We start from the raw sequence: 21,758 nt of genomic DNA, 5'->3' as shown, positions 1-21,758 counted from the left end.
TGATGATATAGATTCCAATTAATATGGGGAATGCACTGTATTTTTTTTTTCATACCTGAAGTATATATATGGAAAATTATTAAGTGGAAAATACTCTGCTTTTGGAGGTGAGAGGGGAGTTACGCTAAAAGCAATATATACAATTTTGCAGGAGAAGAATTTGGCAAGCACTCTTCAAGTAATAACTTTCAACAGTCATAGATTACTTGCTGATTTCAAATAGGTACCTAGTCTCAAGGCTGGAAATCATACCAGAGTGTTTCTGCAAGTTTGAATTCAGTGAGGCTTGATGGCTCTGATTATCACAGTTGTCTGGCCAAAGTCATTTAGTACTGTCACTGCTGTGGCAGGAAATGCAAATAAAAGGTTTTGAAGGGCAGTCAAACAGATTTTACAACATGACAAAATACTGTTACTGAGACTAAGTGCAGTCTTCTTTCTTTGAAGCGTTCTATATAAATATCTAAGTGCAGACACATACTTGGGTGTACAAAGCTCTCCAAAAGAGAAAACTAACAAAACCTCGGTTAATAGCTGTTCAGCAATACTGAAGACTTCTGCTCCCTCTAGGTGCGGGGTGTATTTACACAACTGCTTAATTTGTAAACACGACGGCAAGAGCTAGCATTATGCCTGTGACTGTGTCAGATCAAACTTGTATGGATTGATGGGTCTGCATGTTGCACTGAGAAAGATAAATCTGAGGACTGAGAGATCGCACTTTCCGCTGTAATCAGCTGCTGGTTTTGAACATGAGAGGACAGAAAGAAAAAGAGTTGTTCTCTGGAAATCTAGGTTTCAAGGAAGACTAAGCTCATCTACAAGAATATTGAAAGCACTGTGCTCCATCTGGAAGACTGTCAGACTTTGAGGTCCACCGGATCTTTACAGCTAAACTCCAACTTCAAGAACAGAAAGTATGAGTAACTGGACTGTGGCCACATTCAAAAGGAATGTGTGCAGTAACTCTACTCATTTGCAGGTAGAAAAAAATAATTTGGAAGGTATTGTTGTACTCTGGGAGTAGCTGGAGGAGGAAGAGCTCTGACAGGGACAGTTTAGAAACACAAATGGTGAGATTATTGTAGTGCTGCTAATAAAACTCCCAGTCTAGTTGTTTAATTCAGACACCCAGCATCTTACATTTTTGATTCTTAAAATGGATTGTGCTCTGTAGTGTATTAATACAATCAATACATTATGTAGTTACATACTGATGATGAACATCATTCAAGTAATTGAAAAAGGCAGGAATAGACCTAATAGTTACATATGGGTACTAGAAATCTCACTCAATTTTAATCTTTACATTTGGAAAAAAAGTTTTTCAGTGGGAACCATGGCTGCCTGAATCTACACTTGTTTGCCATGAAACATTTTGTTAAATTTTTCATTTTCTTTAGGACTGGTCCTACAGTTAATTGACAAGTATGTATGTTTAGATGGAAAATTGTTTTCCACTGGGGAACTGGGAACAAAAACTGATTAAATCATTGAACATTGCTATGTTCATAACTTCATTAGTTTAAGCCACTAGTTTGCCTAAAATACAAGTCAATTCAAAATATCTTTGTTTTAACTTTGTATCAATAGAGGGAGCTGTATTGTCTGCAATAGTCAGACTGAGTGCAGAGAAAGCGACTAGTAATTCTCAAACTTAGTTGAAACTTACTACCTCTTTATTGATGTATAAGTGATATAAAAATATCCCTGCATCTCTGGTACAGTACTACATATAATAGATGCCTGTTATTGGGAAACCCTGTGGGGTTTTCCATTTATGCCATGACTCCATTGCATAATGCGTACTATATGAATATATTTGCTTGCATAGGCTTGGATACTTTGATTTGTTGGTCTTTTATCTGGTTCTGTGAATGTGTTGTATGTCAAGTATACCATTTACATTTTTGTTACTGATGGTTGAATAACAATATGAGAAATGCTTTTGTAAACTGTCAGTAATAATCTGAATAAAATATATAGTAAAAATAGCATTCAAGACTTTTTCTTTCCAAGAGAAAGTGGAATAATTTAACTTAGTAGAGAAAACTAAGTGATGTGACTTATATTTGATTCTGTAACAGGTGATTCTCTTCCAAAGACACAGAAATACCCACTGAATATCGTTATTCTTGGTGTGTGTGTTTGGGCTGTCATTGTGACTTACAGTGAATCTGTCATTTGCATGCTGGCATACAGGCATCCCTTTAAAGGTACAGAGTTTTGTATTGCAAATTATCAGAATTGATACTGACATGTTACTGGGCCTGACTGCTTCCAAAAGTACGTAAGGACTTGTGTATCATCTTTTCCTTTCTGATCTGCACAGTCTCTGCACAGTTCAAAGAATGTATACTATTACAGTAAAAACTGTTAGTATTGCTAAGTATATGAGGTTAGCAATCTAGGAAGACGTTTTTATCATGAATTTAAACAAATTTTCTTATAGACGTTGTTTGTGTTTTTTGGGTTTTTTTTAAGGTGTGGTTACAGTGCAAACTGGAGATCTGCTGCCATGTAGGATTTGTGGAAGGACTTTCTTTCCAGCAGCATTGGTAAGTGGTATGACCACTGTTTGCTTTTAGATCTGATAAGTTGATATGGGAGTTAAGCAATGATCAGTATAGCTAAATAAAGTCAATCTAGATGCTTGGTTTTGGTGGGCTTTTGTGTTTGGTTTTTTTTTTCCAAAGAATTATTAATTCTGGTTGTCTCAGTTTTGAAGCTCCTTAGAAGGAGGTTAATTTTATTTCAGCATCCCATCAGTTCCTGAAAATACATGCTTCTAAAAGCATCTTCTCTAGGGTCACAGAATCACTGCCTCTGCAGATGTCAGCCCTATCATCATGCAGTTTCAGCTAGTAAATGAAGTGTTTTGCTAGCCATCTTCAAACTACTGTGTTCTCCACTCTTGATAGAAATTAGTCTGTCCTTAAATATGAATATGGATTTCTTCTGATTTGTCTTGCCGCTCAATATGTATATGCATTCATGAATTCCTGTAGTTCTGTTCTAAAAATAATGGCTGGCATAAATATTGGAGTGAAAGCAGTCTGATCTTATTCATCAAGAGTTGGGCCGTGTTTGCTGATTGGCATATTGAGAAAGAGGGAAATAACATGTTAATAAATTATGTTTTCAAAACTAAGTTCTATATTCTCCTTTTTGGTTTTCTTCTGCTTGTAGAAAAAGCATGGACCCATTTGCCAAAAAACTTCTGCCAAGAAAAGGAAGACATTTGATTCCAGCCGACAGAGAGCAGAAGGAACTGACATTCCCACAGTAAAACCTCTTAAGCCACGGGTATGTTATAATTTAATCTGCATATGAACATCTTAGGCAAACTATGTATGCATTATAATAAGGCTTATTTCTGTTGGCAATTCGTGATAATTAGATCGACTAGGATCTGGAAGAAATCTAACTATAATGTTGTGTACTAAAATAAGGCCCGTACTTAGCTTGAAGTAAGAGCTTCAAACATGTAAAGCTCTTTCTTTTTTGGCTTCTCAGCCAGAACCACCCAAAAAACCTTCCAACTGGAGACGAAAGCACGAGGAATTTATAGCAACTATACGAGCAGCCAAAGGACTTAATCTTAAAGATGGTGGAAAACTTCCTCCACCACCTCCACCATCATATGACCCTGGTATGTAAAACAATTGAGTCTTTAGTGATTTTTTTTTTTTAACTGAATTTGTAAAAATTTGAATTGTAAAGGAATTTTTTGGAGTACAATATTCACAAGTTCTTGAAGATGACTATCTGATTATCCTTATGCAGATGCTGGCTTGTCACTGTGGGTCTGGGTGGCTAGCATCCTGTGTAGCTTTCAAAGCCCATGACTTTGTTTTTAATGCATTGAAAGGTAGTTGTGGCCAACTTGCATCTTGCTACCATCTTATAAACCACAGGCTGGGCAAATTGTTTCAACGCCTTGTTTCTGTCCACAACAGTGGAACTGCTCAGAAAGAGCAGACTACTTTTTAATTAGCTGCCGACGCTGGACACCCACAACCTATTTACATTGTAGGAATGCACATCGACTATGTTCTTCAAATGTCGTCTCTCCTATTTCTTGCTGAATTCACATTTAGTTTCATGTATGCAGTGTATGCTCTAGCGTGCACGTGATCCTTCCTCATGTGGTGGGGGTACTTGCGTTTTGGGTATGAGAGGTGTGGGATTTGTATTAACAAGAGAGTAACAGCCCTTGGGTGCCTTCATAACTGAGGTTGGGTAAAGTGTTGAAGCAGTCTGATGTTAGTGAGAAGGAAATACACTTTCCAGTTAATTTCTGTGATGTGAGAATAGGTTGGAGACTGTATTTCTTCCTCTTGTCCTAAGAGCTAAACCATTTGATCAGTTCAATGGCTATTCTCAGAAAGATAGGGAAAAACAGAAAAAAAAAATCATCTGTTTGCTTCTGCCTGCCTGTGGTCAAGTGAGGATGTGAGTGTTCCCTACCTTGTTTCTCTACAGGCAACGTGTTAGTCCGGTATTAGGATTTTAATTGTGCATTCATAGTAAGAAGTGAAGTTGTATTATTCAGCATTCAGTATGCTATCTTGAAATGCTATATGCGTTTTAAAGTAAAGTAGAACCAATGGCTAATGCTGTGGATAAGAAACATAAGGCTCGATCATCATTAATAATCTAGTTGTATAGGTTCTGCATTACAAGCAGAAGAGCCCAGAACTAAAGCTAGCTTGGAAGGCTACTAAAGTGGTGCTCCCTTATTTCCAGAGACGGCAAATCAGTTTGAAGCGAAGGAAGTAACTCTATTCAGCCTGCTTGAAAGCAGATAGGAGGTAAAGGGAAGAGAAAGATATTGTGTCGCTGTTTCTCTTCCTTCTGTCTTTTACTTTTTCCAAGCTGAGTCTTACTGTTTGTAGTCTTCTGACTTCATTCTGCTGCAGTGGGTAGGACTTAGGAGGAGGGAATCAGGAATGAAGAGAAGATGCAGGAATTGATCAATGGATTCTCTTCCTACAAATAGAACAGAACGAAAACAGAGCAGGGGCAGCTACCCTTGCTCTTTTTCCACTTTATGTGTAGGAGAGAGGGAGAATTATGCATGGTATCATGGAGTATATTCATCTCTTCTACTCTTTGGCGTGCCTATTTCCAATTAGCCGCTAGTCTTTTTCCTTTAAAAGAAAAGACTTCTGTAGTAGTATTTCCTACTTAATTGCATGCTTTGAGTTTGCAAAGAAGCCGTATTGCTGGTTCTTTGATCTCCTGTTCCACCTTTTCCTTAGAAGTGTGGAATACCCTTGTGATATTAAGGATCTTAGGTCACCCCATTTGCATTGAACTTGACTGCCTATCTGTACTGCCCACTTATTTTGATCAGTTTGTATTTTATAAAGCTTACATTGAATCCTAACAGTTCTTCTGGACAGTACGGACAGTACTTCCATGTAGCCAGGTGGCTCACTGGTGCTAAGCATTTTACAAAAGGATGAAGATACAGTCCCTGATTCTTAAGAGTGTATGTTAATCTTCTATCATCTGATCCATTTACTTCAGTGGGCTTTGAAAGTCTTCTGTGGGAACCAAGCTGTGCCCCTGCAAGAAATGTCTTTTCTTATTATCTAGGGGCTTCTGTGGCTGTTTTATTAATCTATTTTTGCTTTTTTTATCTCTTTCTTAATTTTGTTTGGGCCTATCTTCATTTGATCATATAGATATTGTAATTCTTTTTCTTCTGAGTTTCTATCTCTTAAGCTATAGTTTATGTTTGAGTATTCCAACAGCAGTGGAGTTTATGTAAAATAAATAAATAACAATCTCTTGTTGTTATCACATGAGATTCCCGTGCTGTCACTTCTGTGAAGGATTCCCATGTTCTTCCTGTGTCCTTTGCTCACACTTCTTGGGTCACAGTTCGTGGTTTGGTGGCCACTGCATCATTTGACTTATTCAAAATTGTTTGTTAATTTAAAGGGATAACTAGTTAAACAAGTTCTGCTGCATTTGGAGTAGTAACATGTAATCCAAATCTTATTTTGGATTGTATAATATCTAACTGTAATCTTGGAGACATTGACTGTTGAATCTCTCCTCATTTTCTTCAATACATGTCTAAAATCAGCTAGGAACATAGTAATTTAACCTGCTTTGTCAGTGTCCAGCTCTTCTGAAGTTGATGTGTACATGGTTTTGAATACTGTAATCTGGGGAATTCACCATCCATGTCTCTAGACACTGAAATGTCTATCTGAAAATGCAGTCCAAACATTTTACTTTCCAAGGGCAGTGTATTTTAAGGGGTGTATTTCCAGCATACAGATGAGGCATCTTTTAGTATTTTAAACATTTACGTAGCTTTTCTGTTTTTTTTCCCAATGTTAGTAATAATATTTCCTGCAAGCAGTACTATTTTTAATGTGACTAAATTAATCTTGAAAAATAATACAGCCACCAGTTACCCTGTTTTGCATGTGTCTATAGATATCTCCTAATTTTGGCTGGACTTTCTCTGATTCTTTTTTGTTGTTGTTAAATTTCCAATTTTTTTTATATATATATATATATATATATATATATATATATATATATATATATATATATATATATATATATATATATATATATATATATATATTTAATGATAATTTCCAGTACTGCAGTTAGTATTTCTCAGTCTTTTCAAAACTGCCAGAGAGAACAGATTTTGTTGTCTTTTGCTATTTGTATGGGAAAGGTTTTAATGCATTTTCATGTCTTGAACAAACTGAACTGTGTTTGTGATATTTTGTTTGTTTGTTTAGCCTCTTCTCTTCTCCACTTTCTTCCAGCTGATATCCCTGCATGTCCATGTACTCTTCGGCCACCTCCTCTGCTGAATAGCATCTCTCAAAGCGTTTCTGATTTCGCTTAGGTTATTTCTGATCCTCAACCACTCTTCTTATTCTTATCCATCAAACAAGAAACATCTTTTGTTTTACATGTGGACAATATTATTTTCCCCAGCAATACGTATTTCATTTTCAGATTCAAGAGGCCTTAATTTTCTTGGGGGGGGGGGCTGGAGCTGGTCTTTAAAAGACTTTAAAACACTTTTTTTTTGTTTTAATATTAATGTTAGGTTTTTATGTTTTTAAGATTACATTCAGTGTCCGTATTGTCAGAGGAGATTTAATGAAAATGCAGCTGACAGACACATCAATTTCTGTAAGGAACAAGCAGCACGTATTACTAATAAGGGGAAATTGGCAGCTGATACCAAAGGGAAGCTTCCTACTCGAACACAGGTGAACTACAACATTTTTTCTTAATTTGTAACTTGCATTCAACATCAAATCAAGCTTGTTAAATACTATGTTGCTCTTAAATGGAATTAACTGTTTTATTCTGTAATTTTATTATTTGTGCTAGGCTGAAATTAGACACTAAGTGTGGAAGAGGTTTTTGCTCTATTACGAGAGTTGCAGAGATCTATAAATAAGTTGGCAGCAGTTGCAAAGCCAAAAACAGTCATAAATGTAATTCAGAGATTTGTGAAAATGACAGGTAAGGGTAGCATCAGGAAGTAGAGATGCAGTGTTTGTAAAGAAAGTTGAATTTCTGTTGTGCAAGTCTTCTGAATCCAATTCAAGACTGCTCCTTAAATGGGCAAACAAAGGTACGTGACTACAGGACAACTGACAGCAATATTTTAGCTAATTAGAGGCTTAGCGGGGTTCAGGCATATTAAGGTAAGAGCTGCAGTAGTTAACTTACGATGGAAACAAATGAAGGATTAAAGTGTAGGTGTGTTTTCATTTGGTGGTAATGCCCTTTTTTTTCTGGGAGCTGTGAAGAGTTAAACAGACACAAGCAGTTACTTAGTGATTCTTGCACTGTATTCTGAATCGGTGCTGGGACTGGTCCAGAGCACACAGGTGAAAGTAAGATTTGAAAGACAAAAATGATCCTGCCCTTGAGTATTCTTTTTAAAATTAACTGGTAATGAGGTGATAATATTAAGCTCATGAGACAGCTATGGAAAAAGAAGAGAAAAGCTGTAAAAAAGCAGAAAATACACAAAGACACACAGTTAAACAAAAAACCAAAACCACTGAGTTAGTTAGGTAATCTTTCCTACCAGTATCATCTGTATGTATAAGAAAGCAGACTAGCGGAAACCATTTGCATGATCCCATACCGGAAACAGTTTACCTAGTAGGTAATCATTATCTGTTTTCCCACAGTACCTGAGATAACTACCTATTGTGTTATATAGATAGTTTGATTTAATTGCTTAAATTTCTAGGTTGTATTTTATTACAGTACAAACCTGCTGCAGTTAAGAAGATGCCTTCTGTAGGATCAACGCCACCACCATCATCATCATCATCACGCTTACCACAGCCAAGTGGTGTTAGCAAAACTGTTGTAGGTATGAAATACATGTTACAAATTTTCCATTTCCTTTCTAAATATTAGTTCTCAAACTATGCAGTAAAAGTAGTATAATTTTAATAGCTGGAAGGATTTCTAGAGCATTGCCCAGTGATTTAAACTGACAAAGTAAAAAAAATTCATAGGAGTTCAGTGTTACATTGAGTGGATAAGATGATGTCTGTTTTTCATAATACAATTTTTTTAATCAATGTTTTTGTGACCTGATTTTTTTGACTTACATATGTGATGGCTATATACTTTATTGTTGAAATTGATGTACCGGTTTGTAAAAACTCATTTAAAGTAAAGTTGGAAGGGGCACTGATTGACGTCTATCCAACAAGACTCTTGAGCACATAGGATTTTCTTCTGTTTTATATATCGGGTCAAATTAGGTTTTTTCTGAATTGAACCTGCAAAATCATTCTGTGTAATAATGCATAATGAATACTGATCTCTCACCTGAGATTCTTCTGTTGCTTGATTCTGTAACTAATTTGTATGCTGAATGTGATCATGAATTGGTGAAAATACATAGTCAAGCCATGTATATTGTAATTATGCAAACACTGGTTTTATTCTGATTTCAGATATCATCAGATATCAAACATGTTCTGTTTGTACATACTTTGACATCCTAGGCTTCTTTTCTTTCCTTTTTCTTTCTGAAGAAAGTAATTGAGATCCAATGTTTTTTATTAGAATAGAACATTATGTTTCAATTGCATATTTTCTGTAAATTTCTGGAAACATACTTGCTTTTTCCTAGTATCTTGACACTTGTTCATATCTGGATATTTCGAAAAATCTCATTTTGAATTTTACAATTTAAAAATACATAATTAATTGTACCATTCCAGCAGCAGAATCTTACATTTTCTTATATTTCCATGCTTACTTTCAACTGCAAGGTGCCTCTTCAAGTAAAGCACTGTCTTCATCTGGATCCAGTGGGAGCAAAATTCAGACATTATCACCAGCTCATAAAAACTCCTTGGGAATGGTGAACGCACAAGCAGGGTAAGTTTCCATTTAATGTTGTCATTTATACTTCATTTCATATTTATATTGTGCTAGTTCTAGAAGTCTCTGTGGTCTGTTTCACTTGCCTTTTTTTTTTTTTTTTTTTTTCCCCCACCCCGTGAGCTTCAGAAGTGCAGTGTTTTGAATTTATCCTTTAGTTATAAACATAATTAATGTTTAGGGAACATCAGAGTAGGCAAAGATGCATTTTCTAATGTTAAAATAACAGCAAAGGAGGTCAAGTGGTAAAACCAGATATAAAGTAGATTAAAAAGTTATAGAATATGCAGAAGTTGTTGGAGCTATAATTTTTTTTCTTTGTAAAATTGAAGAGACTTAAAAAAGGAGAAAACATTAGGCATAATTTCCTGCAATTCATGGAAATAAAAGAAAGAGGCCTCTGCCAGAGACCGCAAGCCAGTTGTGACAGGATCTTTCCTCTTAGCACAAAAGGATGGATACTTTCCCTCTTCCCTGTCCTGTCTTAAAATACTCAAGAGACAACAAATGAATGAGCACAAATAAGGCAATGGAAACCAGTACTCTACAACAGCAACAAGAAGTGGTAGATGTAGATTACTACAGTTAGTGAAAGTGCTGGTGTGATCAAGGCTGTTACCGATATTTTGCTGGGGGGCTAGTCAGTGCATACTATCTCAAAGAAGAAATGTATGGAAGGGATTGAAGAAAAGGCGTGCAATTTTACAGAAGTTGAGGAGCACTAAGGAGCACTGAGAGAAAACAAAAAAATACATCAAAGTGATTGCAGTTATAACATTGGTGATTGAAGAAGACTTATTCCTATAAAAATGAGTATCAAATTGGTGAAGGCTGTGTAAGGTGGAGACAAACAATAGCTTAAGTTTGTGAGGAAGAAGGATATTCTGAAAGAACTCATGGGGATGGACAGCTTTATTAATTACACAAAACTAGTGACTTTTAGTTTATTGCTCTTAAGTCTTACAAGTTATGCACAAGTATAAATTACAGCTCTGTCGTACCTCCCTCCTGTAACACCATGTAGCATGAGGATGCAGTTCTGTCCCTCCTTGCTCTACGCGCTGATACTAAGTCTTTCAGACACAGACCAGAGGCAGAGTCAGTGAGGTTGTCAGAATTTTTTTTTTTTTATCCCCCTCCTCCCCCCCAAGTGTCCTCATAGTCTTTGGTCTACAGCTCAGCTTCACTACTGTTTGTAGGCATCTATGCTTCAACTGTCAGAAAGTCCCATCCTCTGTTATTCACTGACTGATTTTTTTATAGCATATTTCTCCATTTTCAGAAGTTGAATTAACACCTACAGATGAGTGGCAAACAAGTTGGTCTGCAAACCATAGTAAAAAATCAGCTGAGATAATTTGAAGGCATGTTTCTGACCCCAGTGGTGAATCCCAACTGTCTGGGAAAGGCTTTTTCTTGTGGATAGAGTTTCTAATTGCAGTCTGTATTAGTTTGTGGGGGGGTGCAGGTTTTGGTCTTCACTTCTTAACAAGGAAGTTCTGTTTAATTTTACCAGTCAGTTGCTCACTGGACTTACTACTTTGTATTCTGTTGTCTTCTGTTTCCTTTTTTGAAGCTTGGAGGAAGAATTGTGATGTGACCAAGCCAAATAGCGGTTAATATATGGAGAGATGTTTGCACAGGTTCTCTCTGTTCATACGTGCTGTTTTAACCACAAATAGATGACTTCTGGTTGGCATAGCTCTCAGATAATGATCTCTGCTGAGAGGCAGTGAATGTTAGTTTGGCTTATAACCTCACTTAATTGCCTACACAATTTCCAGTTTTTAAGAGTATGGATGTGATGAGTGTGTTTCTGCCTGCAGTCCTTCTCATTTCTCTACTCTGAAAAACTTGTGTTCTCGTTCTGTCTTTCCCAGCCGATCCTTATGATTTCTTGCTGGTCATACTAACCAGTGTTCTCACAGATGGCTGTTAAATGTGTCTCTTTCCTAAGTGTTACACCTGAGACCTAGCAATTCTTTCTTTTTCTTTTAGCTACTTTGCATTCAGTTCTGATAACAAGATTGTCAGAAATTACATCGAAGCAAAGAGGTGTAGGAGCAGTTACAACATGGAAGAGTTAGGTGTCTCATATTGGTCACTAGTGACAATTTTGGCCTTAATCATCTCAGTCTTAGTATTGGAGTGTGAGGGGGAAATATTTAGGGTTCTGTTGAAATATGTACAAAATTATATCGGAGCAGGGACTGAGACACTAACAGTCAACCTCCTAAGTCAGAGAGTGAGAATAGCCAATACTGTAGTGACACAGGTTTTGAACATTAAAACATCTTACAATTTAGGCTACAGCTAACTGCAGCTAGAATTATTTTATAAAATAAAAGAGCTTTTAAAATTTTATAAAAATAACCTTCATTAGGATAAAAAAGGTGTGTTTCTTTTGCTACATTTATGATTTAACCAGTAAAATGACAAGGCATAGCATGAGATCTGTGATTCTGCTGTACCTAAGGCAGGTAGAGCTCATGCTGTAAGATGTCATGCTCTTCCTTCTGAGTTGTTAGTGAACTGATTTACTGAGCACAGTGTTGCACATGTATTGTTTTAAGGGTGATCTTTCAAATGGAATGTTAAGTGATTGCATCTTTTTTTTTTCTTGGCAAATATTTAAGAGCCTACATACTTTTGTGACCAGGTTAGATTCCAGTTTTTGCTGTAAGAAACAAGCTCCTGCAGTTTTCCCTAAGGCAAACTAATTTTTTTGGTTTTTTACATATTAATTAATTGAAACATTCCATTTTTGCCTAGATTGTTGTAATTCCAGATTTGGCAGAGAAGTAGTGAGGCTTAATAGTAGAATTACAATTACACTATGCAATATCAAGGATGAATGATATGTATGTTGGAGGGGGGCAATTTAATCAGATGCTGCTTCTTTCTGTAGAATCATGGTACCTGTTCTCTGTGATGGATATGCAAAGGGGCAAGAAATGACTATCTGCTGTCTAATCTTAACAGCCAGAAGTGATTAAAATACACAGGCATGCAGTTTCCCTCTTGCTCTTTAGGTGGCACTCTTGAACTGCTGCCTGAAACTATTGTGAAAGGCACATGAAGCTGTTCCTACATTTGTGTTAAAGGTGACAGTTAAAACGACCTGGGACTCTAAGGTGTTTGGTTCTGTAAAGGAAAGATTCTTGAACTTCATTTCATATAAAGTTCAACTTCAATATCCCACTATAAATTTTTATTTTGTATGAGCAGAAATGGAACCAAATTTTATGAACTCCCTTAGTTTAAGTCATTTTTGCTATATTATTTTTTTTTTTTAATTTGAATTCTCCTCTTCTGCTCTCCAAGTAAAGGACTACTGAGAGAGCACACCACAGCATCATCAATATAAGCTAGGTTAGCATTAGTGAGGCTTACTTTGTAGAGGTAGATCAGATTGTGTCAGCTGAGCTCTGCTATGAGAGTTCTCTTTTTCTGCCTGGACAGAGTAAGAGCACAGCTAGTTATAAGTATTAATGGAAGTGTAGCATAAGGACATCACTTCTGAGTCCTAGAGAAGCAAGTAAGAGTGCAAGAGTAGCGTGTGACTCTGTATTCTTGTCAGTAGGAAAACCTTCACTCGTTTGCATGAAAATAGGATTTCATCTTTTTGATGTTGAAGAACTGGGAAAAGGAAAATTAAATTATATAAATTGCAGTTAGGCTTATATTTTGATAGTGAATCATGTTAACATGCTAAGTTTGATACGTATTTTGTAAGAGTACAGAGTTTAGCACTGTTTTACATTTCTTGAGGGGTAGGGCAGTTCCAGTAGGCTGTCAGAAGTAATCAGATCTCCAGGAGAAAAAAATTGGGTAGGTTCTTCTTCCTATCCTAAGGCTAAGCAAACAGGCAAACTCCACTCCCACTTGCAACCTGTTTTGCCTAGCTTGACAACACTGTTCGTGGCCAGCCAGAGATCTTTTACATGTACAGATTAATTGTCTGTGCATGTTTCATTTATGAACTGTATTTTTTTTTTTAACTGAGAATTGGAAAATTATGTGATGTTTTTCAGTGTTGCAAATGAACCCTTAGAAATACCTTTTTGTCATTTTTATTTTATTTTGGGGATAAAACATACTATTTAATGTTAAGCTGATCCAAGTTATGCCTCGTGTGATCATGTCTGTTAGTGACACATCCAGTACTGTCTTACAGCTGAAATGCAATATGACTGGCACACCTAACCAGTATCAGTAAATTTTAAATTCCACTTATATATTTGCCATACAGCATGTGTAGCCTTTAAAAACATTATATTTTTAAAATAGCTTGTTCCTTTCATTAAGACTATAACTTACACAGCTTTGTTCAATGAAATCAAGGTAAATAAGTTGTCTTGGTGGTCTTTGCATTTCAGAAGACTCTTACGATTGTGATTTTTTTTTCATTAGTACATGAAAGGGCTGTCAGCTTTGGGTGTTTGGTTTTGTTTTTAAGTATGGAAGAATACTCTAGTTCTTTATTTTGGCAGTATCATGACTGCTTCTAGGTTATTGTCTTCGGTGTTCTACACTGTAGGTGCCTGGAGTTCACGGATTATGTTGATAAATTGTTAAAGGCTAAGAAAATCATGGTACATTGGAGTACGTGTCTTGCAGTGTCAAAGACCTCAGTCTTGCTTCTCAGTCATTGGGAAATATGTAAAAAGTATATATTTGGTCAAACAGGAATTGATTAAGCATTTCCGGAGTTAATTAGTTTGAACTAGAACATCTGTTTGGGAGGAGGAGTGGGAAGAGGGACTCTTACAGCCTGCATTATTTGGGGCTAAATTGTCATGACTAAAATCTCAGTGTTCCCTGCTGACTTTATGATGAATGAATATCGTCTAGCATTGTTGAATTTTTCTTCCTTATGGGGAGATTTCCTTTGATGCTTTAGAGATGTAATGTGGATTGCAAGGTTCACACCAGAAGCTTCCCAGTAAACAAATTACGTTGCAAGCTTTTTTTGAGAAGAAACTTCAGTTACATAATTGAGGTAGGGGTGGAGATATAATGGACTTCTTGCAGGTTTTACCATATGGTTTAAGATGATAAAAATGAAGAACTTTACTTGAAGACCTGTTTTTTCTAATATAAGTTGTGATTTCTCAAAAGTTACAATTCTCCTTATGCTGATATGTAGGAGGGATGGTGGTGTGTTTTATTTTGATTTTTTTATTTATTTTTTTTAATTTGATTTTTGGTTTATTCTTTTTGGTTTGGAAATGTTATCCATAATAGTAAAAAAGTATTCAAGTGTTGCCTATGTGTATAGTACTGTCTATTGTGAGTGGATTTTTTGATATTAAAACAAGGTTGTTTTTCTTTCAGGCTTTCCTCTGTTCTTTTCTCATCTCCATAAAAGAAAAGAGAATGGAAGGCATGTTATTCTCTCTGGGCACAATGTTCAGACTTTACCCAAAAAAAAAAAAAAAAAAAAAAAAGGAAAATTTTCCTTCTTCCTAATTCTAAAGTTAAGGAGGCTTGTACTTACATCTCTGTGCTTTTCTAACATCTTAATAAAGTTACTATAACTTGTAATTATGATTATGAGCTCCCTTTTCTAGATGTGATAAGTTTGACACTATGTAAGCTATTCTTAAAAGAAAAAAAGGCCAAATGTGAGTGCATTGTGCAGATTGTGAGGATAACTGGCATTAGTTTTTTGTTTTGATCAAAAAAAATTAAAAATATGCATTGGAAACCTAATCCAAATATAAGTCTATGAAAACCTCTCTTTAAAGTAAGAACAACCCTTTTGTTTACTGGATTATTAAAGTCTGATTTGTAATTTTTTTTTTTTTAGTCAATGGTAATTCTTTGGGAATATAAGTATTTAATTGTGAGTACTTTAATTTTTTTTTTGCGATGACTTGAATAGCAATCTAGCAGTCTCCTTATGAGTACCCCTTTATATATTTTAGTAGTAAGATGGACAAGTTAGGCCCACCACTGCGAACTGGAAGAGATGTGCAAAGGTTTTATGACACTGATACAAAAACAGACAGTACCATCAAAAGACCAAATGAGTTGTTGCCTATAAAGAAGTAAGTATTACAAATCAGTGTGGTTTATCTGTTTTGCAGAAATGTTCCTCCAAAGCATTGGAATAGTGAAAGTGTGACCTTGACAGACATCTGCTGCCCAGTATGTCTTCAATATAAATGCTGTGGGAGAAGAGTATATAATATAATTAGTATAAGTATCTGTTTCATGCAGGGTAAACAGCTTCATAGTAGGACAGGAAATATAAAGACTTACCTGAGATTTGATTTCTTCTGTCACTGATTATGGACTAAGAGTAATGAACTTCTATCGTTGTAAACCTCAGATAAAACTGAATTTGCATAATGTAAAGCTGAAGTAAGCATTTAAGCCTGATAACTGTACAAGTATCTGCCTTACAGGCAAATGTTTTACAACAAAGTAATTTTTTTCTTTTAAAGTCAAATATTTATCTGTCTCTTCTGTAAGATAGCTGTGGTGGTCCAAGAATGTAAGCAAGGCAGACTTTGTAATGAGAAGTCTTTTATTAAATCTAACTTATCTCATATAAAGACTTCTGAATATTCAGCAAGTTTAAGTTTGGAAGAAAGGGTATTCCAATCTTTTAAAAAGGAAATAAATACTATATTGTAGTTAACCCTTTGCTATAATTTGGAAGATGCCAAATTCAAATGGGCTGATTCTTCATAAACAATACCTTAAAGCATATTGCAAAAGAGAAATTAGTAATGAATTATGTGGGACATACATGGAATATAATGCTTTAAATAGCAGAAACATGTCTAAATCTCTTCATGCTGTTTTAGTGTTGTAACCAAAGCTGAAGTGTCTTTTAGAGAGGGCCAGAATATTTGAACTTGGGTTTCTATTTGAAGAAACAAAAGTATTGAAAGAGGGGGAGCTCTTTTTAAACAAACAGATCTTTTTTTTTTTTTCCCTCATTCCTTTGCATGTTTGGTTAGAGCTATAAATCCTCTGAATCATCAAAAATTAGGTCAGTTTTTCATTTTGTAATACATTATTGAGATGTTGAAAATTTGGCTTAGTGAGTTACTAAGCGTGCTTACAATAGCCCCTCTCCATAGAGCAGTGATTTGATTTTTTTTCTTCTTCTTGAGAGAACTTCTTTAAGAGTATAGACTCTGCTTTTCATAACATGACTGTTGTTCTTATTCAAATGTCCACTGAGTTCATGAATTAAATCTGCCTTCCTTGCAGGAGGTTATCCAGTATGTTATGTGCTAACAGCACTGGACAAATGTGAATAGCTACTAGACATTGTTAAATTCAGCATAGCAATGTGGATGTGGTTTATGGCAAAGGTTTCTGGACTTTGGCATGCATGCCATTAGTCATAAGGAACTTACTTATGATTTCGCACAGAACTATGAGCTGTTGTGGGTGACACTGATAGCTGTCAAGAATATCTGAAAACGCCCTGTCTAGGAAGCAAGCTTGAAGCTTGAAATTGCTTGAAGCAAATACTGAATGTGTAAATAGAAAGAGACAAGCTTCTTCCACAGATTTCTTCCAATTTTTCATTTTGCAAGCAGTGGTAATTCAACTAGATGTACAACTTGAGCTGCTTTAGGAAGGGAAGTCCCCTTCAATCTTATTTCTTTTGAAATTGAGAATGGATAATAAACATCTTTAAAGGTATGTCCAGATTTTAAGAGTTCAAGGTGGCATTGGTACGCAGCCTCATCTGCTGTCAGGCTCCATTAATACTTCATGTGATACGACTTAGAACAGGGATTTATTTATATAGCTTTGCAAAATCAAAACAAACAAACAATAAAATCCAACCAAACAGAAAAAACAACAGAACTGGACAGGTAGGTAGAAGTGGCAGAGGTTGGACAGATCGGAAGAGACCAAGCCGTGGTGACAAAAGTTGAAATAATCAAGAATGTCTGATTTGTTGGAAGACATCTGTCTCTAGAGATCAGATTGCAACTTAAGAATGCAATTTCAAGATTTGTCAATAAATATATATGAAACCTGATGCTAATTATGTGTCTAGATCTGGGATGAGTAAAGTTGTAGACAGTGGCAGCCTGCTACTTCTGTTGATTTACTCATCAAAAATGGCAGAAATCACTGCAGTTAATTATAAGACTCGTATTAAAGTTTCTAGTCTGAAAATAGATTTGGTTTTTTTTCTGTATTTTTAGAAAACTAATTGGAAAAAGAAATCTGCAGGAATTATGCATAAAGCTATGTTTAAACACTTCAGAATTAAGACATCCTGATAAACCTTTAATGAATGATGTTTTATCTGTTCATGGGGCTCTGCCTCCCCCAATAGACAGGGTGGACAGTGCACTTTCAATGTGGCTTTTCAATATTTTGATTTCCCCCCCGCCCCCGGTTCAATCAGTGGCCTGTAGGCTGTACTAGACACTATACAAATCATGTTTTTAAGACACTTATTTCTGGGAAATTTCTCTAGTATACACCAATATTAAAGCGTCAGGTCAATCTTCAGAGCACCTAGTGGATGAGGGTGTGTTATTCCTATTTTAGAGAACTGGAACAATTGGAATACAAGCAAAAATAGTGGACAATTTTTTTATGTTGATTTCTTTCAAGTATCTAGGATTCCTAGCATTATGTTCAAAAATTATTGATTCAAAATACACCCTGAAGAGACTTCAGTTTAAGAAATTAGTGCTGTTAGTTTTGAAAAAGTAGTATGTTGGTCCCAAGGTGAAAATCCAGAGAAAGCTAAGTCAGTAATACTTTTGAAAAATTTGTTTTAAATCACTTGGAGTTGTCTAAACAGGAATTAAGACACAATTCTGATCTTTGCATCGTTGTCTGATCATCCCTGATCCATGATGATCCATACCATTTCTGTGTCTACAGCTGAATTTTTCATTATATGCTTTTCCAGCTTCCATAACAAGTAAAGTAACAGTCCAGTATGTTCTTTCCACTATTGAGCTCTAATGAATTTTACTCAATTTTAAGCAAAGGTCTCTCTTTAATGTAAAGCAAGATGGGGGAAATAACACAAGATAGAGTATTTAGCATCTGTACTATTGTGCATACTTGTAACAGTGTAATTTAGGTTATATTTAGAACTTTTATCCTGGAATTCTGTAACTTCTGAAAGACTGACATAACTTCTAATAGGTTTTAACTCTGATATAACTTATGTAGTGCTTTTCAGTCTGCACAGTATTTTTTTTTTAAATCTTTAGAATCTCCTTGCTAACTAAGAAGACAGACAGGAAAACTAACAGAGAAGGTTGGTGTTCTGCCCAGTGAGCAGAATCTTCGACGGTTCCACTCTACCTGTTGCATGTAGAAGCCATTCTTGTTAAACTTGAATACTTTAGTTAGATTAAATCAAGTGACATATCTTAAACATAGTTCCTGATTTCCACTTTTGTGCTTAATCATTTAATCACTTTTCCACTGAAGTGTTTAAGTGATGGAAGGAGCTGAAAAGCCTTCTTTAGCCTATGCTCATACCATGAAGGAAGAAATGTTTTATGCAACATTTCTAAAATTCAGGAGTTATTACATTGTTCCTCAGTTGTGTCAGTGTTGCATTTGAAGTAGCTGTGAATGCGTTTCCTTATATATACTTTGAAAACCAAGCCAAGACGAAGTTGCCTATAATTCTGAAAGGAGCAGTTAGGTTCATCTGATGGGAAGAGGAAAAAAAAAACCCCACTTTTGGGTTTTTGCTGCTGATTGGGCTCTTGGTGACTAAAAAAAAATTAAAACAAGACTCCATTTAAAAAATTAATGTCCATGAGCCAGTCCCAACTTAAATTTCATTTCTGCATTGGTGTTCAAGAATGAAAACAGAAAAACTTGGTGGGTCATGCACATGATTTCGTAGTCACTGAAGTCTTGCCAAAGAAGAAGAAATCCCAGTGAATGGTAATGCTTTTGAGCAATGACAAAAAATTCTGTCCTTGGTCACTGATGATAAAAGGATGCCCCTTCCTATCTTTCTTTCTTAGTGCTGCTCAGATTTTTCAGGGGATTCTGTTTCTCTACTCATCAAAGCAAGCAGTGAGATGCTCTGTGTGTTTAGGATGTGCTATTCATTGCATACTGGCTTCTCCTAAAACCTATGAGTCTCGAGGAAAGCAGCTTTCACAGCGATGTGGTCATACTGTTGAAGCCAACTTTAAGAACACTGTGACAGGCTAGGAAAAAATTAGGCCGTAATGCCCAGCTGGATAGACTTTCTTTCCTCTCCTCCTTCTGTTTAAGTATATAATATTTATGCTTTGAAGAAAAAGTATCTACAGCATTATCTGAGAAGCATGCATCCTAAATAAAGCCTGTGGCTATGAAGAAAAAAAGTCTTGTGACTTATTTCATATTGGTCACAAAGTATTGAGAATATGGTATCCGTTCTACATTTTTTTTAAACTATTAAGACCTGCAGTCAGCTGCTCTCTATTTCTCTGAAAGCCCTGCCAGTCCTAAAAAGTAACTTCTAGTCTGTCAAGGTGGACATTGTCACATACTAAACAACCAGTAGTGCAGGATCTGCGTGTATTTTGGTGTGATAGCAAGTGAAACACATGAACAGGAAGGGACTTGCTGTTCTGTTTAGCTTGTCATTGTAAGATTCAAGTCATATTCAGTCCAAACCATGGAAGTTCATGCCAAAGCTCTTCTATCTGCTCTTGGTAGGAAGTAAGTTATATTTTTCATACAATTAATTGTTGTGTAGATTGTTGAACTCATTTTTTAATATCATTTGTAAATGCATATTCTTGTCTGTATTTCTGTGTGTATATAAATCATCAAATATTTATTCTATTTTAGAGGCGCAACAAAAACACGGACATCAACCCCTCCTAGTGTGGCAAGAACCATGAGCACGGGTGCTCTAACAAACAAAAGAAAAACTAGCAATTCAGACAGTTACCCAAGGTAGCTTTTAACTTTGTTGATTTTGTCAGCTATAGAACCTTCATTAAATGGGAGTACTGATTACAAAAGAAGTTGGGGAAAATATTGTTCTCTGCAGTTAACAGATAACTCATGGTCAGTATTATTTGGCCTGTTAAGATGCTCAATATATTTTGCATATTTATCATCTAACAGAACACCTTTGTCATCAGCTGTCTCAGATGTGCACAGAAGATTGTAAGAAATGTCAAAAACCTCTTAGGAACTGTTGAAAAAATAAGTGAATGGTCTTTTAAATGGGAAGTGAGTGGTTCAGTTGAAATTGAGTGAAATTTGCAAGCACACAAGTTGTCTACCCTTTTAAAGGGTAAGATAAGAATTGTATTGCTGTTTTTGCCTTTCTTGTTTTGACAAGCTAAGTTTCAAGTTTTCAGACACTCCAGTTAGATTAACTAGTGAACCAAATATTTGTTTCTGCTGCTAAAATTTTGACATTTTTTGTTTTCTTGCAGGGAAGGTAGGTATCTGGAGATAAGTAGGGGAGTATGGGTAGAGTTATAAGGTATAGCACTATAAATAAATAGGAAGTGTAAGCATGAAAATGACAGTAACAATAGCAGTAATTCACTGCAAGGATTAGAATAATTTTGCATCAAGTTATACTGAACTGAGTTACAGAGAATGTTCTTTATCTGGGGATTTTTAGGTCTGACGGTAAAATTGGGTATGACAGTGGAGACTACCCATCCTCAGTCAATGGAGGAAGTTCAAAAAGCAGTGAAGGAAATTCACCTGTACAGTTATCAAAGTTCTGCCATGAATGTGGAACAAGGTATCCAGTGGAATGGGCGAAGTTCTGCTGTGAGTGTGGAATTCGAAGAATGGTTGTATGAACACATTCTTAAAAGCAAAAAGAAAATGAGAAATAAGAAGCATCTGCTACGTACTGCTGCATGGAAAGCTAGAGCACTCCTTCCAGTTAGACTTCATGCTACAAACATGTTGAAACATCATATTGTAATTTTCTGAGTACAGTCTTCTGGTTACACACTTATTTATAAACAAATATATATACTGTATATAAAAATAGCAGGTACCTAAAACTGTGCCATTCGAGGAAACACTCTTTAATCTCTGTTGGAAATATTTAAAATTAAGGTAAAAATGTGTTAAGTAACTTAGGTAGCAGAAGTGGTTCAATGTTATTTTTCTTGTAAATCCTACTAGATAAAGGATTATTTAAATCACTTATGTAGGATAATACCTACCCATAGGGAACTAGCCATGAAGAACTTGGGCTTCAAAAGTTTCTCTGTGGAGGCATTTCCTCCATATGTGACAGTAACTTAGATGCTGTGTTCTAAAGGAAAACAACATGAGCAACTCCTTATGAATTCCTAGTTAAAAGTGCAAAAAGTCTGGATCCCTTTAAACTCTTTAAT

The 21,758-nt window shown here is 35.7% G+C and overlaps 1 protein-coding gene across 1 annotated transcript in view; it reads left to right on the top strand.

Moving 5' to 3' along the window:
* ZC2HC1A (zinc finger C2HC-type containing 1A) overlaps positions 1–21,758 on the top strand; it is a 29,074-nt gene extending 7,316 nt beyond the window's left edge. The window contains exons 2-10 of the mRNA XM_082307836.1: positions 2,485–2,558; positions 3,190–3,306; positions 3,517–3,652; positions 7,114–7,262; positions 8,281–8,389; positions 9,306–9,414; positions 15,348–15,470; positions 20,230–20,337; positions 21,023–21,758. Of these exons, the coding sequence (XP_082163962.1) occupies positions 2,485–2,558; positions 3,190–3,306; positions 3,517–3,652; positions 7,114–7,262; positions 8,281–8,389; positions 9,306–9,414; positions 15,348–15,470; positions 20,230–20,337; positions 21,023–21,209 (1,112 nt within the window). The 3' untranslated portion in view covers positions 21,210–21,758. The remainder of the gene's footprint in view (positions 1–2,484; positions 2,559–3,189; positions 3,307–3,516; positions 3,653–7,113; positions 7,263–8,280; positions 8,390–9,305; positions 9,415–15,347; positions 15,471–20,229; positions 20,338–21,022) is intronic.

This window comes from Platalea leucorodia (assembly GCF_965183815.1).
Source record: "Platalea leucorodia genome assembly, chromosome: 1".
Classification (NCBI taxonomy): Eukaryota; Metazoa; Chordata; class Aves; order Pelecaniformes; family Threskiornithidae; genus Platalea; species Platalea leucorodia.
This window is presented reverse-complemented; position numbering and strand designations above follow the sequence as displayed.